At 50.1% G+C, this 22,962-nt stretch overlaps 1 protein-coding gene across 2 annotated transcripts in view; it reads left to right on the top strand.

The window, feature by feature from the left end:
* The window catches only part of FGFR1 (fibroblast growth factor receptor 1), a 75,036-nt gene extending 60,521 nt beyond the window's left edge, over nt 1-14,515 (top strand). For both annotated transcript variants that reach the window (XM_032774581.2, XM_075062784.1), the window contains 9 exons: nt 827-972; nt 2,745-2,866; nt 3,987-4,097; nt 5,208-5,398; nt 6,304-6,426; nt 7,197-7,267; nt 8,425-8,562; nt 10,173-10,278; nt 11,897-14,515. In XM_032774581.2, the coding sequence (XP_032630472.1) occupies nt 827-972; nt 2,745-2,866; nt 3,987-4,097; nt 5,208-5,398; nt 6,304-6,426; nt 7,197-7,267; nt 8,425-8,562; nt 10,173-10,278; nt 11,897-12,073 (1,185 nt within the window). In that variant the 3' untranslated portion in view covers nt 12,074-14,515. The remainder of the gene's footprint in view (nt 1-826; nt 973-2,744; nt 2,867-3,986; nt 4,098-5,207; nt 5,399-6,303; nt 6,427-7,196; nt 7,268-8,424; nt 8,563-10,172; nt 10,279-11,896) is intronic.
* Nucleotides 14,516-22,962: the final 8,447 nt, after the last annotated feature.

The following is a 22,962-nucleotide window of genomic DNA, read 5'->3' as shown; positions in this document are numbered from 1 at the left end:
GAAGGCTTTGCTAAACCAGAGTTGCCAATTCACTTAAATTGTGGAGTAGAATCCATCCCAAAAGCCCCCTTTATAGCTAAATTGATTTTTGTAACATGCAATAGCAAACAGTAGAACTGCCTTGTAATCTTTATACAATGTGTAGTTTTACTTGTATAAAATCAAATCACTGACTCAAAAAAAAAAATCAAGTCTGAAGCTCCCTGCTAAGCCCTCACCTAGATCAGCTGAAGGGGTTTGCTGCAAAGCAGGGAGAGCCCTTTACCTCCAGGGGCTGAGCGTGCTGCTCCTTCAGCACTAGGAAATGAGCAACTAAGCCCAGGAATCAGACCAGTTCGGATGGTGCAGTACAGGGCACAAGATCAGGGGTGACGCAGTTGGTCTGAGAGCCGATGTTCCTGTTCTTTCTGCTGCACCTGGGGAAGAGGGGAAAGGGGTCCGTGTCTGTGTCCATGTCCATTCTACAGCAAAAGGAGTAGTTGGGTAGAGCAGAGAAGTGGGAGCCAGGACTCCTGGCTCTTGTCCCTGGCTCCACCACCTTAAACAAGTCACAGCATCTGTAACTTGGGGATAACGATTCCAACCTCCTCCCAGGGGGATTGTGAGGTGTAACTGGTATTTGTAAAGCACTTTGAGGAGCCTAGAGAAGGGCCAGGCCTCTGCATGCTGCAGGAGATTCAGTATCCGGGAGAGAGGGCTCCCTCCACCTCCAGCAGGTAACTAAAGCACTTTGGTCGGCAGCTCCTCTCCTTACCGGAACCAGGCATTTCCCTACCCTAGGTGCTTCCTGAAGGTAACCCACTGTCCCTTGGCTCTCCCATTGCAGGTGTCTGCAGACTCCAGTTCCTCCATGAATTCAGGAGTGATGCTTGTCAGGCCCTCGCGGCTCTCCTCCAGTGGTACCCCAATGCTGGCAGGCGTCTCGGAATACGAGCTTCCCGAAGATCCTCGGTGGGAGCTCCCCAGGGACAGGTGATGCACTCTCTCACACCAGGCTCCACAGAGAGGCGACCCCGGCCTTTCTGTAGCTAGCTGGCTCCTGCATCTGATTGCAGTTCCTCCACAGCCTGATCCAAATGCTACTGAAGTCAAAGGAAAGGCTCCTGCTGGGGTCAGCAGGAGCTGGATTAAGCCCTTAGAACATCATGTCCCTTAATTATGCTAATGGAGAGGAGGACTCATGACTGATGTGTTCCTCCCTGAAACAGCCATTTGGGAGCGTTGCCCTCATGGTGAGCATATGCTCCCAGGGACCCACGTGCATCTCCCTCCTACCCTTGCTGCTTCCAGACCAGCAGCAGGGAACATTGCGCGTCTCCATGTGCTTGTTCTGCTGTGTCATGTCTGAAATGGGTTTCAAATAGCCAAGAGAAATGACTGCTAGGTTTGCACCTTCCTGTGTGATAACCCCCTCCGTGAAACCTCCGCCCCTCTCACTCCTCCAGCCACTGCAGGTGCTCAGAATATTCCCAGCCCTGCGGAGCGATCAACCCCCACACTCGAATCTACAGAAGGTGAGGTCTTCCTGGAATATAAATCGATCTCTCTCCAGGAGCCTTAGCTGCACTGCATTGATTACAAGCTTCTCCTGAAGCTTCTATTTTCTAATTGTATAACTCTCCATTAGAACACATCCTGATATGCAAAAAAAATCCATGCGCCCTGAGCTGTGCTGGGCTCCTTAGCCCTCCAGCCTGCAAAGGGCATTACGTGCGTTCGTGCTTACAGCCTTGCTGGAGTCTGTGCTGCAGTCACTGGGGCAGTGTCACCCACACAACGTCCTCTCCCAGTCCTACTCATTCCCATCAGGAACTTGCCTCCAGGGTGGGACTTTCCCCTTTGCCTCAGTGCAGCCACAGTTTTCCAAAGGCAGTCCGTCTTACTCCTGCAACTCTGCCACCAGGAGGGGGGAGGCTGCTGGGGGGCATGGCATGGATCCAGAGGTTGCTGTCTAACTGCTCCCTGTTGGAAGCTGACACCTTGGAAAGTGCCAGCTCTCCTGGGATGATATTTGAGGAAGGAAAACCACAGTTGGGAGCAGTTAAATCTCTAGATTTTTGCCACTTAGAACAAAAAGTGAATGTTTGGCCAGGGCTGTGTGATGTCTGCTCCTGGTTGGGAGGCAGGGTCTTTGAGCCCTACCAGGACAACTTGGCATGGGGGTCCAAACAGGCCCAGTGCCTGGAATTCACCAGGGTCCTGTTAGCTTGGAACCAAGCAGAGCACGATGCTTCAGAGCTGCCCAGCAGTCCTGGAGACTCGGGCCTAGTTCTGTGCCAGGAGACTGGCAGGAACTTTCTCTTTGCAGCTGGATTGGATGCCAGTCTGGCCAGTCTGACACGGCGTTGTATATTATGCTAGTAGCTGTCTGTCAGGCAGCCCTCTTCCCCAAGCATGTTACCAGCTGGCTCTGTGCTGCACTTGGGGTATGTCTCAATGTCCTGCCCGTACCCAAGGCGTATTGTTTCAAATAACCAGTGTGATCCAAAGGGGAACAGGCAGGGGGACTTTATGCTGAATGTTGCTAACTGGGGAGCGATGCCGTATTAAGCAAGTGGCCACAGAAACGTCAAGACACCCTCTATGTCACATTGTGTCTGTCTGCCTGCAGATAGGAGCTGCATTCTTTCTGCAGAGTTACCTCTTGTGTCTTGTTCTGTGTAAGTGTCTCTCTCTCTCTCTCTCTGCAGACATGAGCTGCATCTTTCCTCCTCTGTTTTACCTTCTTGTCTCCTCTCATCTAGGCTCATCCTGGGTAAGCCTCTGGGTGAAGGCTGCTTTGGGCAGGTGGTTCTCGCTGAAGCCATCGGCCTGGACAAGGACAAGCCAAACCGAGTGACCAAGGTGGCAGTCAAGATGCTGAAGTGTAAGTAGTGGCCATAGGCACCGCAGGGATTTCCCAGCTTTGCAGCTGCCTCTCTGAGGCGGTCTCAGTTCAGGCTAGCATCAATCCTGCTGACTTTGGGAATTGTACCTTGGGGTGGGGAGCAAGGGGGATTGTGCATGTTTGCTGGAGGCCTGTCCTGGTCCAGCCCTGTGTTCCAGAAAGGCCTCATCTCTCTCCCCTTGAAACCAATGGGAGTTGTTGGATTGGGCCCCAACTGAGCAAATTTATCGTTAGCAGCATCGGTTGGGTTTTTTTCAAAAAAAGCTTCTGACTCTGCTCTCCCAGCGGCTGTCCCAGAGCGATAGCTTGAGGTCCAGAGCGTAGTCATGGCCAAGGGTTGCACAGCACCTTCCTTGTACAGCCAAGGAATAGCCTTTCACACCCAGTTTGCTCTCCCCTCAAGCCAGCATTCGTTTATCCAGACCCTCTGCAGTTCAGCCCTGCAGCAGCATGTGCTGCCCAGCGAGAGCCTGGTGCTCCCCAGCGGCTGCTCTGATGGAATCACCCTGCACAACGTAATAGCTTCTCCAGCAATCTCTGTTTTGAGTGACAAAAGGGGCAATAAAAACTGGTTGCTTCATGGAAGGGGCCCGTAAATAAAGGTGGAGAAGAATTATACTGTGTGTATGGGGATGCTGTGGGTGGTCCCTTAAGGCCGGAAAATGCCTGCAAGGAAAGGCTCTTGTACAGATTTCACTCTGATCTTCCTCGTTAATCTATGCCATGCTTATCGCTGCTATCTGAGCGCCTTTCTCACTTGAGCTCGATCTCTGCCACTCCACCTGGGAGGTGGCTGGGGAGAAATATCCAACTTTTCAAACCCTCCCAGTCCTGGAAAGGGAGATGAACCTGAGAATGCTGGTTTAGCTGTGAATACTGCAGCACTTTGGAGGCTAAATCATTCTGATGGGGCGACCGCGAGATACGCCTATACATACACAGTGCAAGTGCTTTGCACTTCTGCCAAGGAGGAGGACAAAGAAAACCAAGTCTGTAAAGCTAAAGCTACCTAACGGATGCTGCAGACTTAGTTCTAGGCCTCACTTTAGCTTAACCCAGCCTGAACAAACATGATCTGTGCCTTTCTTTGTGCTTTAAGCTGATGCTACGGAGAAGGATTTATCTGACCTGATATCTGAGATGGAGATGATGAAAATGATTGGCAAGCACAAGAACATCATCAACCTCCTGGGAGCCTGCACTCAGGATGGTAAGTTTTCTGTGTATGGCTGAGACTCCAGCAAACTGCTTCTCTGCTAGGACAGCAAGAATGCTGGGGGTAGCTTGGGCCTCCAGGGTGTGGTTGTAGAGGTGGAAAGATGCAGGGACTTTAGTCCAGATGAGTTTTGAAAATGGTTGGCCATCCCAGAGCTGTCTGAATGGGCCAGTGCCCAGTGAATGGCAGGGATGGCATCCCCAGGCTGTTTGCCAGAAGCTGGGAATGAGCGACAGGGGATGGATCACTTGGTGATTACCTGTTCTGTTCATTCCTCTGGGGCACCTGGCATTGGCCACTGTTGGAAGAGAGGCTACTAGGCTAGATGAGACCTTTGGTCTGACCCAGTATGACTCTTCATATGAAGACCAGGGGGAGTGTATGGGTGGCAAGGAGGCACCTCTCCTGGCAAATGCTAGTGGGGTCAGAGTTGTCTGGCCATTTCTAGAGTCTCTGTGTGTTTGGGCCTGAAGGATCGGAAGGCACACCGTGCCTGAAAGCCTCTGTGAGGTATTTGTGCAGGCACGGTTGTGCATATGTGCACGCACACAGCTCACTTGATATCGGCAGTGGGGAAGAGTAGAGCAGGGCAGTTTGTTTTCACATGGCTGGAGCTGGTCACAGAGCCTGGGGGTTGGATGAGTCACGTCACACCCAGCCTGTATGTGGGCCTGGGTTTGTTTTTGTTATGTGATTTTCTGGCTTGGAGTGCGGCTGGCTCACCACAGAACAGGAGCAGGGCCAGTTCTTCCCCTCACACGTCAGAGGAGCAGCTTCTGACTTGCCAAAGAAGTGGTATGTGTACATGTGTGAGAGTATGCTGGGGACATGGGGGTGTGTGCGTAGGCACGCAAGATGCCTGAGCTCTGTTCTGAGCAGAGACCTTGATTCCTTGCTGTGGGTCAGCTCCTGCAGGGTTCCCCTGTTTGAAACCCCTGCCCAAGCCCACAGGCACCCCTCAGACAGGCACTTCGCAGTCATGGGGTTCTGAAGGGCTTGTGCATGTGCACAATACACAGCTTAAATGCCCATGCAGCCACGTGTTCTGTGCATCCAAGCCCAAAGCCTGAGATGCTCAGCTTTGTCCCCTCCTGTTTGCCTTAGGTCCACTCTATGTAATCGTGGAGTATGCGTCCAAAGGAAACCTGCGGGAGTACCTGCAGGCCCGGCGGCCCCCCGGCATGGAATACTGCTACAACCCGACCCACCTCCCTGAGGAGCAGCTCTCCTTTAAGGACCTGGTGTCCTGCGCGTACCAGGTGGCCAGGGGGATGGAATACCTGGCATCCAAAAAGGTGAGCAGTGGTCGCGAGCTCCGTCCCTGGGGGAGCACTCATAGAACCCCCGTCCCTCTCAGGGCCTGGGGAGTGCAGAGGGAGTGGTGATCGGGCACCTCTATGGGTCTGACTCAGTCAATGGAGGCCCTGGGTTCCTAGTCTGAATCCACCCCAAGTGATGAAAACAGCCCCTGTGACTGAAAATTCAGGTGGTGCTTGGCTGGTCTGAGTCAAATGAGTTTGGGGCTCTCGATCCCAGGATCCCCAAACCCACCCCTGCAGCTGTCACTAACTGGCCCCTTTGCCACTGAAAGGCTGAGGGAGCCATGAAGACCGAACTCCCTTTTCCCTCTAGAGGCCTGTCCCCAAACAGAGCCGAAGATTTTACCTGGGGCCTGTGAATGTCATCCTACCATCTCTCCGGGCTCTGTGGACAAGCAGCAATCTTAGCTGTTCAGGGCTGCGGATCTGGCCTCTTTCCCCAGCATGTTGTAAATTAAAAGCCAAGCAATACAATGGCACTGAGTCCATCTCTGCACACCCCTATCTGGAGTGAAAGTGAGGCTGGAGCGAAGGAGGTAATTACTGAAATGAAACCCCCATTACCTGCATTCTCTCTGGAATCAGGACACGTTTATAATGCTTGAAAGATCACTCTAACAATGGTGGAGGAGCCCTGGTCCGCTGCACATACATCAGCAGTAAGAGAGAGTCTCTAGAGATTCCCACCTTGCCTTGGCCAGGGAGGGAGTAGGCCTTGGCACCTGGCTTCCCCCTTGCTGACCGTGTTTTGTGCTCTGAGATTGTGACTGTGGCCCTTTGAAGGCTGGCGGGTAGTTCAGTGCAAGGCGGTGTCTTTGCTAACACACCAGCCAGTGCAGCAGAGGAACCCCCCAGCCTAACGGGATCTCCATTCTCTTCAGTGCATCCACAGAGACCTGGCTGCCAGGAATGTCCTGGTGACAGAAGACAATGTGATGAAGATCGCAGACTTTGGCCTGGCCCGGGACATCCACCACATAGATTACTACAAGAAGACGACTAATGTGAGTGGTGCATTGGGGGAAGGGGAATGTGCTGAAGCTCCGCTTTAGAACTAGTGGGTTTTTCCTGAGGCCTCACCAATATTTATAGCTTTGCTGGAGACTTTCTAGGGCGATGTCTGTACCAGAGCCCCGAGCTCTCTGAGCATGGGCTGCCATATACATAGAGAGAGATTCTCCTTGGTACTATAATAGCAAAATGATGTCTGCCTAGTGGGCAGCATGCCCTCTGCTCCCTTCATTCTCCCCACAGCTTGCCCTCTCTCCTCGCCCTCTGCCTCTCCCACCGCTCAGTTGCCATGGCAATGAGAAGGCTGTTCTATGTTCCCAAGGCGGATGAAGCCTTGTGGCTGGGAGAGAGAAGACCCAGAGTTTCTCTTCCTGGTGCCAAGCTCCCAAACATGTGTGATCATGGAACGCTCCCTGGTCTTTCTCACAAGAGTGGCGGCGCTAACCAGTTAGGAGAAAGGAGTTAGACAGCTGCCATTTTCCCCTCAGGGGAAGCTGCATTTTGGTGGTGGGTGATTGTCTGTAAAGCCCTCGGGGATGGAGCACTAGACATCGTCTGTCCCTTTTACCCAGGACGAAGGTCCCTCTTTGCAAAAGAGACTTGCCCAGCATCTGTGTCATGACTCCCTTGCTGGCATTGCCCAGGGTGCCATGTACTGAGGCTGGGTGTCTCCGTACAGTATGTTAGCCTCTTCTCTGTAACTGCATCGTGCCTGCTTTTCCTCTGGAGGCTGAATTCAGGTGAGGGCTTTCCTGCATTCCAGGGTCGCTTACCAGTGAAGTGGATGGCACCAGAGGCCTTGTTCGACCGAATATACACCCATCAGAGCGACGTGTGAGTACCCCACTGCTCCTGCCAGCCATGAGGAGGTCTCTGTGTTGCAGCATGGTCCTTGCATGGATATGTGTTCTAGGCACAATTCAAATGATAGACTAGATTAGGGCCATCTGGGTTGTGGGAGGGGCTATACCAAAGTCACTGTTCCAGGGAACTGTTTTTCCTCTCCCCACTCTCATGGATAACACCCGCCTCTCTCCAGCATGCTGAGCGTTCTCCACTGCAAACACAGATGTGCAGCTGGACTCCAAATGAAGCTCCATATTGCTGACCCATCCAAGCTGCTGTCCCAGCACACCTGCTGTATCACATCGTGGTGGGACTCTGTCTGCATGTCTCCCCTTCATATGTAGCCATCGGCCTGCCAAGCAGCGTTTCCATAAGCCTCCTTTGTGTTGAGTATTTTCCCAAAGGTGAAAAGTCCCAGATGTGATTCATCTTAATCTAATGAAACAATAATTGTCATAAGCAGACATAATGTTTTGAGTCTAAATGATCTGGCAGCAGGGCTTGTTTGTCTTCCAAATGCCACTGAATTAGAGCTGCCAATCCCAGCTGTTCACTTTCCTGCAAAGGTCTTCTAAGTCATCGAAAGCTTTTAAACTCTCTCCTATCCAATGCCTTCCAACGCTGAACATTTGGAGGCTACATTCTGCTCTCAGCTGCCTGCTGTGAGCTGTCAAAGCCAGCCCGCTTGCGCTAATGGAACTGGAAGCTGAATTTGGCATTTGGGCTAAGGTTTTTCACAAGAGCCCAGCCTGAGACATATTGCAGGGGCCAGATTTTCACAGCATGGGTGCTCAGCGTTTTCTGAAGAACAGGCCCCTTTAAGATATGTCAAGTTGGACACTCAAAATCACTAATCACTTATGCAGACCATGGCCTTGATGTCCTAACAAGGGGCATGGTGTAGTGCACTAGGACTGTGACTTACTTCCGCTGTACTGAGTGGACTCAGTGTGTTGTGTTCTCAATGGGTAGCACTGGTGTTGTTCTTGTGAGCTAGTGATGCACACTCTTGGCACAGGCATTCTCCCCTCTCTATGTCTGCAGCTGCCCAGAGGAGCTATGTGTCAGGCAGAGGGATGGGTTGCAAGGTGGTGTTGTGGTGGGAGCTGTGCCTTTTCGATATTGTTTGTTTGTGTCTGGAGCAGGTGGTCCTTCGGCGTGCTGCTGTGGGAGATCTTCACACTGGGTGGCTCGCCGTACCCCGGGGTGCCTGTTGAGGAGCTCTTCAAGTTGTTGAAAGAAGGCCACAGAATGGACAAGCCCAGCAACTGCACCAATGAGCTGTAAGTGCAGCTCTCTGCCAGGGAGCAAAGCTGGGGTGGGGAAGGAGCTGCAGAGTCCTGACTGATGTTACCTGTCCCCTCCCCTGCTTTGTGCCAGGACCTTCACTGACAGATGAGTGTCAGGGGAAATTGATTGAAGGATTGTCAGCACATGACAGTTAATCCAGAATAAAATAGGGTGTGAATTTAAAGCATATTAACTGTTCCCAGATTAACTCCATGTGTGGACACCCTTATTCAGGAATTTGAGTGCCTCATTGTGAATTAGTTTAATCTGCTGGGAAAGTGGATTAAGCTAGTTTGGAATACTTGGGACTAACTCCCTATGTGCAGACAAGCCCCTAGAGCCCACTGGCAAGCCTTGGGTTCTTGATTCAGACCAGAACTCTCAGCTGCATGGTTCTGAGAAAGAAGAGGCTCTGGGCTGCTGCAGGGTTTTGATTTAGATTAACTTGGTTCCCCTGGCTGCCCCAGTGCAGAAGCAGCTTTCGGCCTAGCATCCTTATTGCTAGTCACATCGGCTGGTGGTTCGTTAGCTGGACATGTCATTGAAATAAACAGCCTTGGAAAAATGAGGAGAAGAGGAGGGGAACCTTTTCCAGAACTCAGAGGTAGAAGATGAGCCTCCCTGACTTCTCGTCTCAGCTTCAAGTGTCTCCAGCGATGGCCTTTCCTTCCCCTCATCTGGCAGACTGTGCCATCCCCAGTCTGTTCACAGCTCGCTGCTTTTCTTCCTCTTGTAAAACTTACATTTCTCCGCTGCAACTTCAGCTCTATCCATCCTCTGTGCGATGTTTGTTGGCGGATCTGGGGACGGAGCTTTCTTCTCGGCCCTGCACCTGCCCGGCTTGTTCCAGCTCCTCTCTTAACCTGGGTCCTTTCTATACTGCTCCTTGCTGGACTTTCACCCATTTGTTTTATGTCCCTTCCTCCAGCCCAAGGATCCTGGGGCTGCAGCAAAGCCAGAGCTCAGCAAAACAGTCACGGGTTTTATTGCGGAGATCGGCAGAGACCATATTAAAAGTCAGCCTCCTCAACAGTGCAAGCAGCACTGCCGAGAGCTGAGTGGCAGGGGCACGTTACGGGCAATGGCAGATGTTCCGAGTTATTTTCCCAGCAGTTCCCAGCTAAATCTCAGCTAAATCTGTTTGCAATAATCAACATCTTGCAAGAGAGAATCCCAGCTTGACCCCAGAGCAGGGACGATCTTAGCCTTTGGTTATATCCTCCTCTTAGAACAAGCCACAGTGTCCTTCCCAAGGTGCCCAGCCTGGGGTGTGTGGGGGGAGGTCATCTTCTTTTAATGAAAAGGATTAATGCTAACATGTTCTCTGATTCTGTCCTGGCTCACTGCAGCCTGGGTGGCCCACAGAGTCCCCAAGGAGACAGCAGCTCCCCATGTGCTGCCCTCCGTTTTGATCTGTGTGAGGAACCAGAAGCCCTGAGGGCTGCAGCTTTGTGGTAGGCTGGTTGCGCCCTGCTCCATTTCACTCAGGTTTGGGGCTGCTGCTGGCCCAGGTGCTGTGCCCTGGGCTCTAGCAGACAGACTAGCCAGCTAGGAATTGTCCCCAGGAACCTTGTTCAGTCTCCTCCTACTCCTCTGTTTCCAGATACATGATGATGCGAGATTGCTGGCACGCAGTCCCATCCCAGAGACCCACCTTTAAGCAGCTGGTAGAAGACTTGGATAGGATCGTGGCCATGACCTCCAACCAGGTAAAACATGGGGCAAATAATTAAGCAATCAATTTTCAAACGCCTAGAAGATAATAAGGTGATAAGGAACAGTCAGCATGGATTTGTCAAGAACAAATCCTGTCAAACCAACCTGATAGCTTTCTTTGACAGGGTAACAAGCCTTGTGGCTAGGGGAGAGCAGTAGATGTGATATATCTTGTCTTTAGTAAAGCTTTTGATACTGTCTCACATGACCTTCTCATAAACAAACTAGAGAAATGCAACCTAGATGGAGCTACTATAAGGTGAATGCAAAACCGGTTGGAAAACCATTCCCAAAGAGTAGTTATCTGTGGTTCAGTCATGCTGGAAGAGCATATCAAGTGGGGTTCTGCATGGATCAGGTCTGGGTCTGGTTCTGGTCAATATCTTCATCAGTGTTTTAGATAATGGTATAGAGAGTACACTTCTAAAGTTTGCGGATGATACCAAGCTGGAAGGCATTGCAAATTCTTTGGAGGATAGGGTTATAATTCAAAATGATCTGGACAAACTGGAGAAATGGTCTGAAGGAAATAGGATCAAATTCAATAAGGACAAATGCAAAGTCCTCCACTTAGGAAGGAACAATCAGTTGCACACACACAAAATGGGCAATGACTGCCTAGGAAGGAACACTGCAGAAAGGGATCTGGGGGTTATAATGGGTCACAAGCTAAATGAGAGTCAACAGTGTAACACTGTTGCAAAAAAAACAAACATCATTCTGGGATGTGTTAGCAGGAGTATTGTAAGCAAGACCGAGGAGTAATTCTTCCACTCTACTCTGCGCAGATTAGGCCTCAACTGGAGTATTGTGTCCAGTTCTGAGTGCCACATTTCAGAATGATGTGGACAAATTGGAGAAAGTCCAGAGAAGAGCAATAAAAATGATTAGAGGTCTAGAAAACATGGCCTATGAGGGAAGATTGAAAAAACTGGGTTTGTTTAGTCTGGAGAAGAGAAGACTGAGAGGGGAAATGATAACAGTTTTCAAGTACATAAAAGGTTGTTAGAAGGAGGAGGGAGAAAAATTGTTCTTCTTAACCCCTGATGATAGGACAAGAAGCAATGGGCTTAAATTGCAGCAAGGGAGGTTTATGTTGAACATTAGGAAAAACTTCCTAATTGTCAGGGTGGTTAAGCACTGGAATAAAGAGCAGGTTGGACGAACACCTGTCAGGAATGGTCTAGATCATCCTTAGTCCTGCCATGAGTGCAGGGGACTGGACTAGATGACCTCACGAAGTCTCTTCCAGTGCTATGATTCTATGCCTGTTCCAGAATAAAACTCTCCCATAGCCTTCTTTACGGGGATGTTAGTGTTAATCCTCAAATTCAGAGTCTCTGCATCATCTACCCCCACTTGGCACCCTCAGTCCAGAAGTGAGCGAGCTGGAGTTGTTGGCTCCATGCAGCATGCTTGCTGGTGCCTGTGGGTATCGTTGGGAGTTCCATGCCCAGGCCTCCCCTGCCCACTAGGGCAAAGGTTCCCTCGCTTGTTCCTGGCACGGCTCTGCTTGTTTCTTTAGTGTAGGGTGCTCATTGCATGGCCTCGTCTAACCTGGGTTCCGAATTCTTGGTCTGAGCTGTGTCCCTGGGATTTTGTCCCCTCCAGGAATACCTGGATCTTTCCATGCCACTGGACCAGTATTCTCCCAGTTTCCCAGACACCCGCAGCTCCACTTGTTCCTCAGGGGAGGACTCCGTTTTTTCCCATGATCCCCTTCCAGACGAACCTTGTCTTCCCAAGTACCCACATCAGCACGCCAACGGTGGACTTAAACGACGCTGAGGCTGGGACTTCCATGCAACAGACTGACAACTCTGTGTGTGTGCGTGTGTGTTTGCATGCATCTCTGCTATCCAGGCTGCTGCCAGGAAGCTGTCTGTGCAGCCATCCATCATTTTTAACTATTGCGTAAAGGATTTCTAAGACACATCTCCCATCACCAAATCCACCAATGTCTCATGCCAGCTTCACCAGCCACGTAAGCTGTGAACTGTCTGCACCTCAAAGGTTTGTTTTTTATTTCCCTTCCATGCAATCTGTGCTTGAATAGTTCCAGTGGACTAAAACTGAACCCCACTCTTTGGCCAATGGCCAGACTGAGAACCAGCTGCGGGCTCCCTCTCCTGGAGCCAGTCACTAATGTGCATTCCCTTCTTTGCAAGCGATTGACAGACTGACATTCCCAAGGAGGAGGACATGGAAACCTGGGCTATCTCTGTGTTCTTTTATACTTGCAAACCCACACAATCCAGACTTCGACTGCTCAGTAAGCTAATGCCAGTACTGATTGCAGCTCCACCAGCAGTGAAGAAGTGCAGGCTGGGAAATCATAATGCGTCGGAAGCATCTCTGTCTGGGATGCCGCAGGAACCCTAGCTGCGTGGTTATTGCTATGTGAGATAGTTTGAAGACTGGCCAATGGCTTATTAATTCCAATACTTAATTTGCTTTGCTGACCAAACACATGGTACGTTGGAAGTGGCCAGACACAGCATATACCCCGGCTCAGTACTGATAGTGGAGGAAGCGGCCAAATATACCAGTGCTAGAAACAAACAAACAAAAAGAAATCTTGTGTACATAGCTACAAATATGTATAAATATGAATATATATTTACATGTCTTTTTAAAAGGGTTGTTACCAGAGATATACCAGTTTGGTAGTAAGTTACTAGTGACTGGTAGAGATCAGTTGCTATAAAAAAAAAAAAGTTCATATATTTTGCTACTTTTGCTGTTTTTATTTTTTTAAATTATGTTCTAAACCTATTTCAGTTTAGGTCCCTCAATAAAAATTGCTGCTGCTTCAGTTTTATATGGGGTTGTATTAAACAGTAATAATAATAATAATATTAATGACAATGTTTGCTGCCTTTCGGGAATATGTTGTCATTGTCTAAATGGCTTTTTCTGCCTCCTCACTCCTCGACTCCCATGTAAATCCCTCTGTTGGCATCTGGTGCTGGGTTCTGGATCTGAGGGGCCCTTCTGGACTTGGGCACAGCTTGTGAAGCACTCGGATCACCATATTGGTGCGTGAGTGTGTCATAGTGACGTGCTGGAGAGCCACTGTGATCTGTATTTTAAACAGAGGGCTTAGGACACTGCCAGTGACAGAGCTGGGACTCTGCCCGTGTGGGGAGGGGCAAAGCGCCTTTCCCAGCAATAGCCATAGGCGTTTGTCAGAAGCATGAATAACCCACACCCCATCCCTGAGTCGGGGAGGCCTTTGTCATAGCTGAGTTGGTTCCCTGCTGTGTGCCTTGCGTGGAGAGAGCAGGGAATACTGAGCCAGCATCAATCATGTTTAGCCACCTCCGATCCTGCTTCACAATGTACATTCCAGCCACACTCCAAGCCTGCTTCAATCTCTTCCCATCCCTGTCTCTGAATCCACTCCTCGTTGCTCCTGCCACCCACTCTGATTGCAGCCCTTGGCCTAGAGTGTGGAGTGCAGGGGCTGGTGAGTCCCTGTCTCTCCTCCACCCTGGTGAGGTGCTCTGCTTCCTCGAATGAACTTCTTGAGTGCCTTAAACGGTGCGGATGAGGAGATCTGCAGGAAGGAGCGCTGTAGATTCTTTCTTTCCAGTGGAAGGCCAAAGGAAGCTCCCTTCCAAAGCAGAATAAGAGGTGTCCTTGTCCTTGTTCCGGGGCAGTTTCCTTGCAGAGGCTCAGCAAGGACAGGTTGGCCAGTGGTTTTGTGTGTCTTTGAACACTTTTTCCAGTGACACTTTCAGTTCTTAGAAACCCCAGCCCTGCCTTGTATTGGAAACCCCAGTCGTGGTTAGCATGGAGATAAATCTGGGCTGCTCAGCTTGGGCTGCGGAAGGGAATAGTGCGTTTTTGTTGGGGTTTTTCTTACATGAGGCCACATCCTTAATTGACTTCTCCTTGTGCCAGACCCTGTACTTCACTGAACTCCACATTACCCGTGTTAGCAAACTCACCCTCTTAGCTGCAGGCACTGAAGGCCGAATCCAGATTCCCCACGCTCTCACCACCTAGAGCAGTTCCTCCGGGAGAAGGGTGCCTTTGTACTATGGCAGACACCCAGGAGCAGGAGCCCTTCCCTCCCACTCACAGGCATTTCAAACTCCAGAGCCAGGATGCTATTACTTGAAAAGTTTATTTTGCCTTTGTACTGAGAAATATTATTGTTCTAAGCTCTTCTGTAATGAATCTGAAATTCTTGTAATTATTAAAGACTTTAACCAAGAGATTTGATACAGCCTTGCAGTTTATACCAGCTCCGGTGGGAGGCATCTCTCTGGGTGGCTTGTGCATTCTCTAATTCCTTGTGAGCAGGGAAGTGGGGCAGGAGGGAGGGGATGGGTACAGACACAGCTACTATTGGCATTGCACAAGTTGCGACCAGGTGAAAAGGCTGCTCCTTTGGATTTCAAGTACTCTTGAGTATATAGGGCCACCTTCTTTACCTGGCTTTGGGAGAAATTAAATGGGAAGAGGGAGGGAATCTGTATGGCTGCTCTGAGCAATTCAGCCTGATATGGGGCCTTCCCAGCATTCCCTGGTTCTCAGACAGCCAGGAGAGCATGGAGCAAAGGCTTCAGGATTCCGGAAGGTCCTAATGGAGGATGTTGCATCGGGTCCTCTGGGAGAAGGCTTTGTGGCTAGGCCAGAAGACACCTGAGTTCTGCTGCTGGCCTGCTGGGTGACATAATCGCTCAGCCAAGGACTTGGTAGCTGCCGCCTCCTGCTTTGGTGTTGGCTGGGGATCAGCAAAGAGGCAGCTCTGACCTGAGCCAACAGAAAACAATGTTCAATCTTAAAGGAACATGTGGTAAGTAGGTTAAAATGAGTATTTGGGGGCAAGGCATGTATCCTCGTCTGTGTGTACAGCGCCCAGCTGAGCCTTGAGCCTGATTGGGCCCATGGGCACTACTGGAGCATAATAGATACCAATGGATTTCTACAGCACTTCTGTTCAGCTTAGGGGTCTGCTTGGCCTAGCAGCAGCCAGCCTGGCAATGGCCCCTTGCTCTGCCATTGGAATGCAGCTCAACGAGGGTTTGAAGAACACTGGACGGTGGCTGCTTGAGAATTATCAACATCTGCCTGATGTACTGCGCATAAAAGCTTTGTCAGAAGATGGCTGGGTGACTCCTAGGTGGCAGGAGACACGGTGCGAACTGCTACGAGGTAAGCCACAAAGATACTCAAGCCCAGCCTGGGGCGGAGTTCACATTAGGACCTCGTGCCAAAAGCCCATTGCCCAGTTGTGGTGTGTTCATTGACTGTCTGCACAAACAAGTATCTTCTTGCTAACTTTTCCACTTGCTGGATCATTGTGAATCCTCTAGCTTTGCTCTTTGTGGTTCGTTCTGAGTTTCAGCATGGTTTCTTTTCTGTGTCCCTGACTGGCTGAGCCTATGTTGTGGGATCACTGCCCAACTGTGCAGAAGGCAATTTTCCCTTGGGGCGGGGGCAGAAAGTTAACCTAACTTTGAACCAACTGGAGAAATCCAGGGCCGAGACAGGTGACCCTCGTTCTCCCAGCCTGTGTGCGGGTGACTGGTAGGCATTGGCTTAGGATGCTTTCACCCTTGATTGTTCCCCAGGCCATTGGGAACAGTCTAGTGATTTTATTCTTTGGCTTACATGTTGTGTGCCAGTTTTAGGAGGAAAAATTCTAGTGTGGGGTCAAATATTACTAGTTGTTTTTTTGTGGGGAAACTTTTTGTTAAAAACTTGGTTTTTCAAAATTTCCCCAGAATTTTTTTTCATTGCTTCATTCATTGGAAAACCATAACAAGGTAGCCATTGTTCATCTTGGTCAGAAAAACACATTTAATCCAAAAAATATTTTGATGGAAAATATTGCCTGCCTGTGTGTGACAATGCGGTTCTGGCAGGACCCAACTGAGAGTGCCAATTCAGGACCAACTGCTTAAACAGGGCAGTTACAGCCCAAGGCTGGGGTTTTTCCACCTCTAAAGCAAACCAAACCAGCTAGACAAAGAGGACTTTGGTTTCACCCCACTGGCTAACCATAAGTCACACACGAATTTCTAACACCCATTACATACACCTATCCGCCACCGTCACGGGAGAGAATGAGACTCAACACCCCAATAAAGAATGAGTTCTGCTGATCAAAGATATCAAGCGCCCAGACGAGTCAAGTAACAAATCAGATCTGTACCCACAATATCACAACTGTCATCCTTTAGAATCTTAAAACTAAAGATTATCGTGTAAAAGGAAAAGAGTCTAGATGAGAGCAGAATTGGATAAAATGGCAATCGATACCATACAGTAATGGCAAAGTTCTTAGTTCAGGCTTGTAGCAGTGATGGAGAAACTGCAAGAGTCAAATCAAGTCTCTAGAGTACATCCCCAGCTGGGATGGGTCATCAGTCCTTTGTGTAGAGCTTCAGTTTGTAGCAAAGTCCCTCCAGAGGTAAGAAGCAGGATTGAAGACCAGATGGAGATGAGGCATTAGCCTTTTATAGACTTTTCCAGGTGTAACAACCTCTTTGTCCTTACTGTGGAAAGTTACAGCAAAATGGAGTCTGGAGTCACATGGGCAAGTCCCTGCATACTTTGCTGAGTTACAAGGCGGATCTGCCTTCTCTCCATGGTTTAATTGTGTAGCTGATGGTCCTTAATGGGTCATCAAGCAGGCTAGTCAGAGCTAACACCAACTCGTCTGGTGAGTTTAAAATTTAAAATACAGACAGTATAGAGCCATTACAATTTAAAATACAGACAGTATAGAGCCGTTACTCATAACTTCAATTATAATGTGATACGTACATATAGACACCATAATTTTAACCAACCACTCATAATCTGGTCTTAGACACCTTATATGACCCTCTTTGCACAAGATTTGGTGCCAGATCATATCAATAACATCACACTGTGTCTAGACAGTTCCCTTTGGGTCGGAGTTCAACAGTACTGCAGAAAAAAGCTCTGTCTTCTGTCATCTGCCCCGGCCTCTTTCACAGTGTGAGACATGGTTATAGCCCCATTTACAAGAAGATTAAATCAGTGCTCTTCTGGTGCACCAGAAAGGAGGCAGAGTCCCTCTGCTGTTCTGGTGAGCCTCACCCCTGCCATTGAGACCAGATCTGACCAGGTAGGGTGGGGACTTGCGTTATTCACACACATTTTCTAGCTATAAAGCCCCTCTTGCACCCCACCATTCCAAAACAAAATCTCTGTCAATTGACAAATCTACACCAAACAGAACCTGGGTCATAACTCCTGGGTTCCATTCCTGGGTCTGTCAAGACCCTTTAGTCTCCCTGCCTCAGTTTACCCTTTGCAAAACAGAGCTAACACAGTGTTTCTCTACAGGAGCAGTCAGAGGCTTTGTCCATGTTTGCACTCCTGGGTTTTCATCCCAGGGCCTTCGAGCTTTTCACAAAGGATTAATTTTATTTCCTTTTGTTTTTCCTCTGTCAGAGAGTTCGATGCTAGACTTGCTGCAGCAAATGGAGGAATTAGCCATGGGCTGTAACCAGATGTTTTGGCAACAGCCATGTGTGCTGCCTTCCTCTTATGAAATAACTTCATCCTCAGGACAGCTGGGCTTGAGTTTAAATACTAAAATGTGACCAATTGAGGATGGAATTTTAACTATGTCCCTGCCAGAACCTCAGGCACAAGCCTCTGACTTACTGAGCTCTGTGCTCCCCTCCCCGGACTGAGCCACAGATTGGGCTCCAAGCAGCCTCAGCTGGTCACTCAAATCAGTTCCCTTTTACCTGCATGGTTTTAGTATTGTGTGGACGTTGGAAACGGAAAATAAACACACATTGATGTTGGATGAACCCCCCCACCCCATCTCTGCTCTGTCATGTTCCTGTCCAAGCACAGCTGTATGAATGCCGGCATGTATTTGCCAACCTCCAGCCTCCTCTTCAAGGCCTTTCTGACTTTTGCACAGAGAAGATGGGTGATCTGTGACCTTCTCACTCTGGGGTCCTCTAGACCAGGAAATGGGCGTGGCCACTGGACCATTCTTCCTCCCCTAGGAATAAGGAGTCACATTAACTGACAGGCGTGTTGGGAGGATAAACTCCATTAATGGCGCTGAGTGCTCAGATCCACAAGGTAAACCACGACTTGGCAGTCACATTCAGCAGGGATGAGTCTTTCGTATCATCCTGGGTAAATCCTGACTGGGTTGAGGGCTATCACCTGCTCTCCACTTCTAACCCTTTCCCCGTACTTCTCCCCCAATGACCCCATTCTCTTCCACCTCCAAACTTTCCTCCTGGTGGGATTGCCCCTGTGAGCGAGCTGATGCACCAAGTTGGAAGAGAAGCCAAATAAGCCAAGTGAAGGTCAGCAGTGGAGGCAAAGGCTGGAGAAGTTCACTAGAGGACAAAAAGGAAAGGGGCAGCGTGGTAGGGAAAGAGATTCTGGAGTGAAGGGATGACAGCAGAGAAGAGTTAACTCCTAAGCAATGCAGTTAGTATATTTGGGTTCCTATGGTAGCTCCCTGGGCACTGCCCATGTCATCTGTGCGTAGCGCAGAGAGGGATTGATTGAATGAATCTATAGCATGTCCCAAAGGGAGCTCTCCTCTGGCAGGCATCCTTCTTGGAGAAGATGCTGTGTCCCGGCAGCTGGGGACAAACCTCACTTTTCCTGAATATTCCTCTGTAGACAAGATTTCTGCCCAGAGGAGAGGAGCATTTTCTAGCTTTGCCAGGCAGACTGGGAAGGATGGAGTCTCCAAGGGAAGCCTGGCTAGCACCAGGCTGACACTACATGCCATGTGATGAATGAGGGACCCAATAACTTGCCCTTTGGGGGTATGCATGTGTGACACCTGATGGGAGTTACTCCAGAGCATCCTGCAGTCCTGCCTCCACTTGATAGTCCTGGCATTCTGTCCAAGGTGTTGTCCTCACCCTCTGTCATTTTGTCCCAGGCAGGGGTAAGCTCTTCCTCCCCCAGCCAGTCAGAAAAACCTTTGGCTAGGTCAGCACTGGGAAACGGCTACTCTACTGACTTCTCTGGGAGCAGAGGACACGTTTGCAAGTTTGGCGGTACATGGGTGAGCTGTGGAAATCCACAATGGCCTTCCTCCATGCTGAGGCTGTCATTTGAATAGGGATTGAGTTCAGGGCTCCCTGCTGCCCAGCTCCATAGCCAGCTCTCCTGAAGCCACTGGGACTGGAGGGAAGAATTGGGGCTAGTGTTTGTAGACAGGCAGAAAAGTTGCTGGCAGACACTCCAAATCCAGCCTAGATTCCAGTTCAAGGGGGCCCAAACCTCTCCTGTGATGCTTGTTTAAATTCCAGCTGCTTCGATAATCAAGCTGATTCTGGTCTTGAGATTTCCCTGCCTCTTCCTCTGCCTTCTCCTGTGAGGATGAATAGGGTGCCAGCCCTGATTCGCACAGTGTTACCACAGCCTCTTTGGATTTAAAGTTGACCCTACTGCCTTGAGAAATTGTTCAGCACCTGAGAAATGCATTTCAGCTGTTGAGAGTCTTGAGGTGATAAAACCTAGAAATCGGCCTTAAAATGGGGCCTGGGCTTCCTCAGTGCCTGCCATTCACATCTGGCCGCCCGCAGAACTGGTGTCATCAGGTTCAGCGCAGCATTGCTGAGTCATGAGTCACTCGCCACATCAGCTGGGGCCAGGCAAGTGATCGCGCAGAGCTGGAAAATTCAGAGTGCTTTCTCCAGCTCAAAATCTGAGCTCACCCTCCCCAGCTGAAAGGCTGAAATGTGATAAGGCGCTTGCACACAGAGCCCAGGACAAGGGGCTGCTGGGGTGGATGGAAAGAATAAGACAGCTGGGCTCAGAAGGGCGATGCTTTTGGGGGCAGGGGCTGCCCCAGGTTGGGCGTGGGCTGAGAGCTGGTGAAAGATGTCAGCCTGATGGAGACCACAGTCCTGGCATTCTGGGTGGTTAGAACTGGGCTTGGCAGAGGTTGGGCTCCCTACACTTCTCCACCATAAGCTCCCTGGATGGGGACCATCACTCATACTTGTCCATAAATCACCTCGCAAACCATTGGTGCTGTACAAATAGCAAGGGGTCTCCATCTCGCCGAACAGGATATAGGGGTGGAGGAGGGCGCAAAGCGTCTTTATTTAGCAATGTTTGTCTCAAATTGTTACATGAATCGCAGTTTAATGTTTAAAGTGGCTGGCCAGGGCTGTGGAATTCAGCTCCAGTTCCTAAGGAACCCGCAGCAAACAGGAGCTGAAGGAGACTCCACTGTCCTGGCCCAACTGGCTGCCTTGGAGGAGATTTCAAGATCTTTTCCATCAAATGAATGACCCACTAAAGCCAAACCCACCTCCCCCTGCTAAGGATGGAGAAAAGAGCCTATTTCTTAGAATCATAGAATCATATTAGAGTTGGAAGAGACGTCAGGAGGTCATCTAATCCAACCCCCTGCTCAAAGCAGGACCAACCCCAACTAAATCATCCCAGCCAGGGCTTTGTCAAGCGTGACCTTAAAAACCTCTAAGGAAGGAGATTCCACCACCTCCCTAGGTAACCCTTTCCAGTGCTTCACCACCCTCCTAGTGAAATAGTTTTTCATAATATCCAACCTAAACCTCCCCCACTGCAACTTGAGACCATTAGTCCTTGTTCTGTCATCTGCCACCACTGAGAACAGCCGAGCTCCATCCTCTTTGGAACCCCCCTTCAGGTAGTTGAAGGCTGCTATCAAATCCCCCTCACTCTTCTCTTCTGCAGACTAAATAACCCCCATTCCCTCAGCTTCTCCTCATAAGCAATGTGCCCCAGTCCCCTGATCATTTTCGTTGCCCTCCACTGGACTCTCTCCAGTTTGTCCACATCCTTTCTGTAGTGGGGGGACCAAAACCGAACATAATACTCCAGATGTGGCCTCACCTTCATGGCTAATCCTGTCCCTTCAGCAGCACATGCCCAGCATGAGGCTGCAAAAGGAGGTTTTGGAAGATGCATTCCTTCCCCCATGGTGAGCACATTACAGTCCCTCCAGCCCAGCTGATCACAGACCATAGAAGGTGTTTGTTACAGGACACAGTTGTAGGGACTTGGCTCTTTCTCTCCAGTGGTAGCACCTCATGTGTTTAGTGCTGGAGGGCCTGGTTCAATCCCTGGTGTGTTGGCCACGCTGTCACATCCTCAGACCCCTGGAAGAGATTGGCCAGACTGGCTCAGTTGGCTGCCTGCCTCTAGCAAACATTCACGCAGAACCTTCAACCATGGAGTCCAGCCCTGGTTCTAGAGTAAGAAACTCTGCCCGAGCGGTAGGCTGTGCATAATCTAACTACAGTATGCTCCTGCCAGGGCGAGGTGCATTCCACGGGAAGTGCTTGCCAGGGGCGGCTCTAGACATTTTGCCGCCCTAAGCAGGTCGGCATGCCTTGGGGGGCACTCTGCCGGTTGTCAGGAGGGCGGCAGGCGGCTCCGGTGGACTTCCCGCAGGCGTGCCTGTGGAGGGTCCGCTGGTCCCACGGCTTTGGTGGATTACCAGAGCCGTGGGACCAGCAGATCCTCCGCAGGCGTGCCTGCGGGAGGTCAACCGGAGCCACCTGCCATCCTCCCAGCGACCGGCAGAGCGCCCCCAGCGGCATGCTGCCCCGGTGCTTGCTGTAGTACAGGTTTGTGCTGCCAGCGAAGCAAACCTAGGGACCTGTATGTTGAAAACGAATCCTGCTGGTGCTCTGAACTCTGGTACTGCTCCATGCAGATGGTTTCACCTTCTGGCCAAGGATGCTGCTTGTCAGCTTGAGTCTTCAGTTCTGATGCAGGAGGTGTGTTAGCCCCTTTATCAGTGCCCGACCCAAGAGGCATGTGAGCAGCTCTCATTGAACTTTTCCTGGCCTGCCTGGTGGCTCCAAGCTGTCTCTCTCGCCCCCTTTTCAAACTTGTTCTGTTTCCCTTGTGATTCACTAGTCCCTTTGAAAGCATCCGTTTGTTGCTATTTCCTTGTGTAAATTAAATTGATCAGCTCCATCCCCCTTTAAATTAGTTAGAGCTTTTAATCAAGTGATTTATGTCTGGCTCAGTGCTAGATTACATCGTACAGCTCTCAGAGCTGCAGGGGAACGAGAACGGCAGGCGGGGATGTGCATAAATCATCATTCTCCATCAGAGCCGCTTGGCAGGCGATTTGGAGATGTAAGTCGTGTTTACATCATCAGAACCTGCTGCTGTCACCATCACCAGATCATTCACCAGAGGTTACCAAGAGGGCAATTAAATATGTTAATAGAGGACTGACTTCAGCAGTGCCACTAGCTTGCACTAAAAGCTGAGCAGGGGGAATAACCACCTGATTTGCAGGCACTGAATAGCTTCTTTGATCTCTGCCCCATCAATCTGAGAGGGCTGGCTATTTCTCCAGGCTGAAAAATGGTGTTTTCACTATTAATTCAACTTTAACAAATACACGTCGAAAGGGGAAGTGACGCTGATCCCTCCTTTTGTCTGGCAGGCCCTTGGTACCTGAGGTTTGGTCTTTAAGGCTGAGGCTTCTCAGTGTACATCTATGCTTGGAGCTGGAGCCTGTGCTGGAGCTGCAGAAGACACACCCATGCTAGGTTTGATGGAGCTAGCATGCTAAAAGCAGAGCGTAGCAGCAGCACTGCAAGCTGCGCTAGCCACCTGGACACTTTTCCAACCAAGATGCTAGGCACATACTGGGGGTGGCTAGCTGCTCCCGCTACTTACGC

The sequence above is a fragment of the Chelonoidis abingdonii genome, chromosome 2, assembly GCF_003597395.2.
Source record: "Chelonoidis abingdonii isolate Lonesome George chromosome 2, CheloAbing_2.0, whole genome shotgun sequence".
Taxonomy (NCBI): Eukaryota; Metazoa; Chordata; order Testudines; family Testudinidae; genus Chelonoidis; species Chelonoidis abingdonii.
This window is presented reverse-complemented; position numbering and strand designations above follow the sequence as displayed.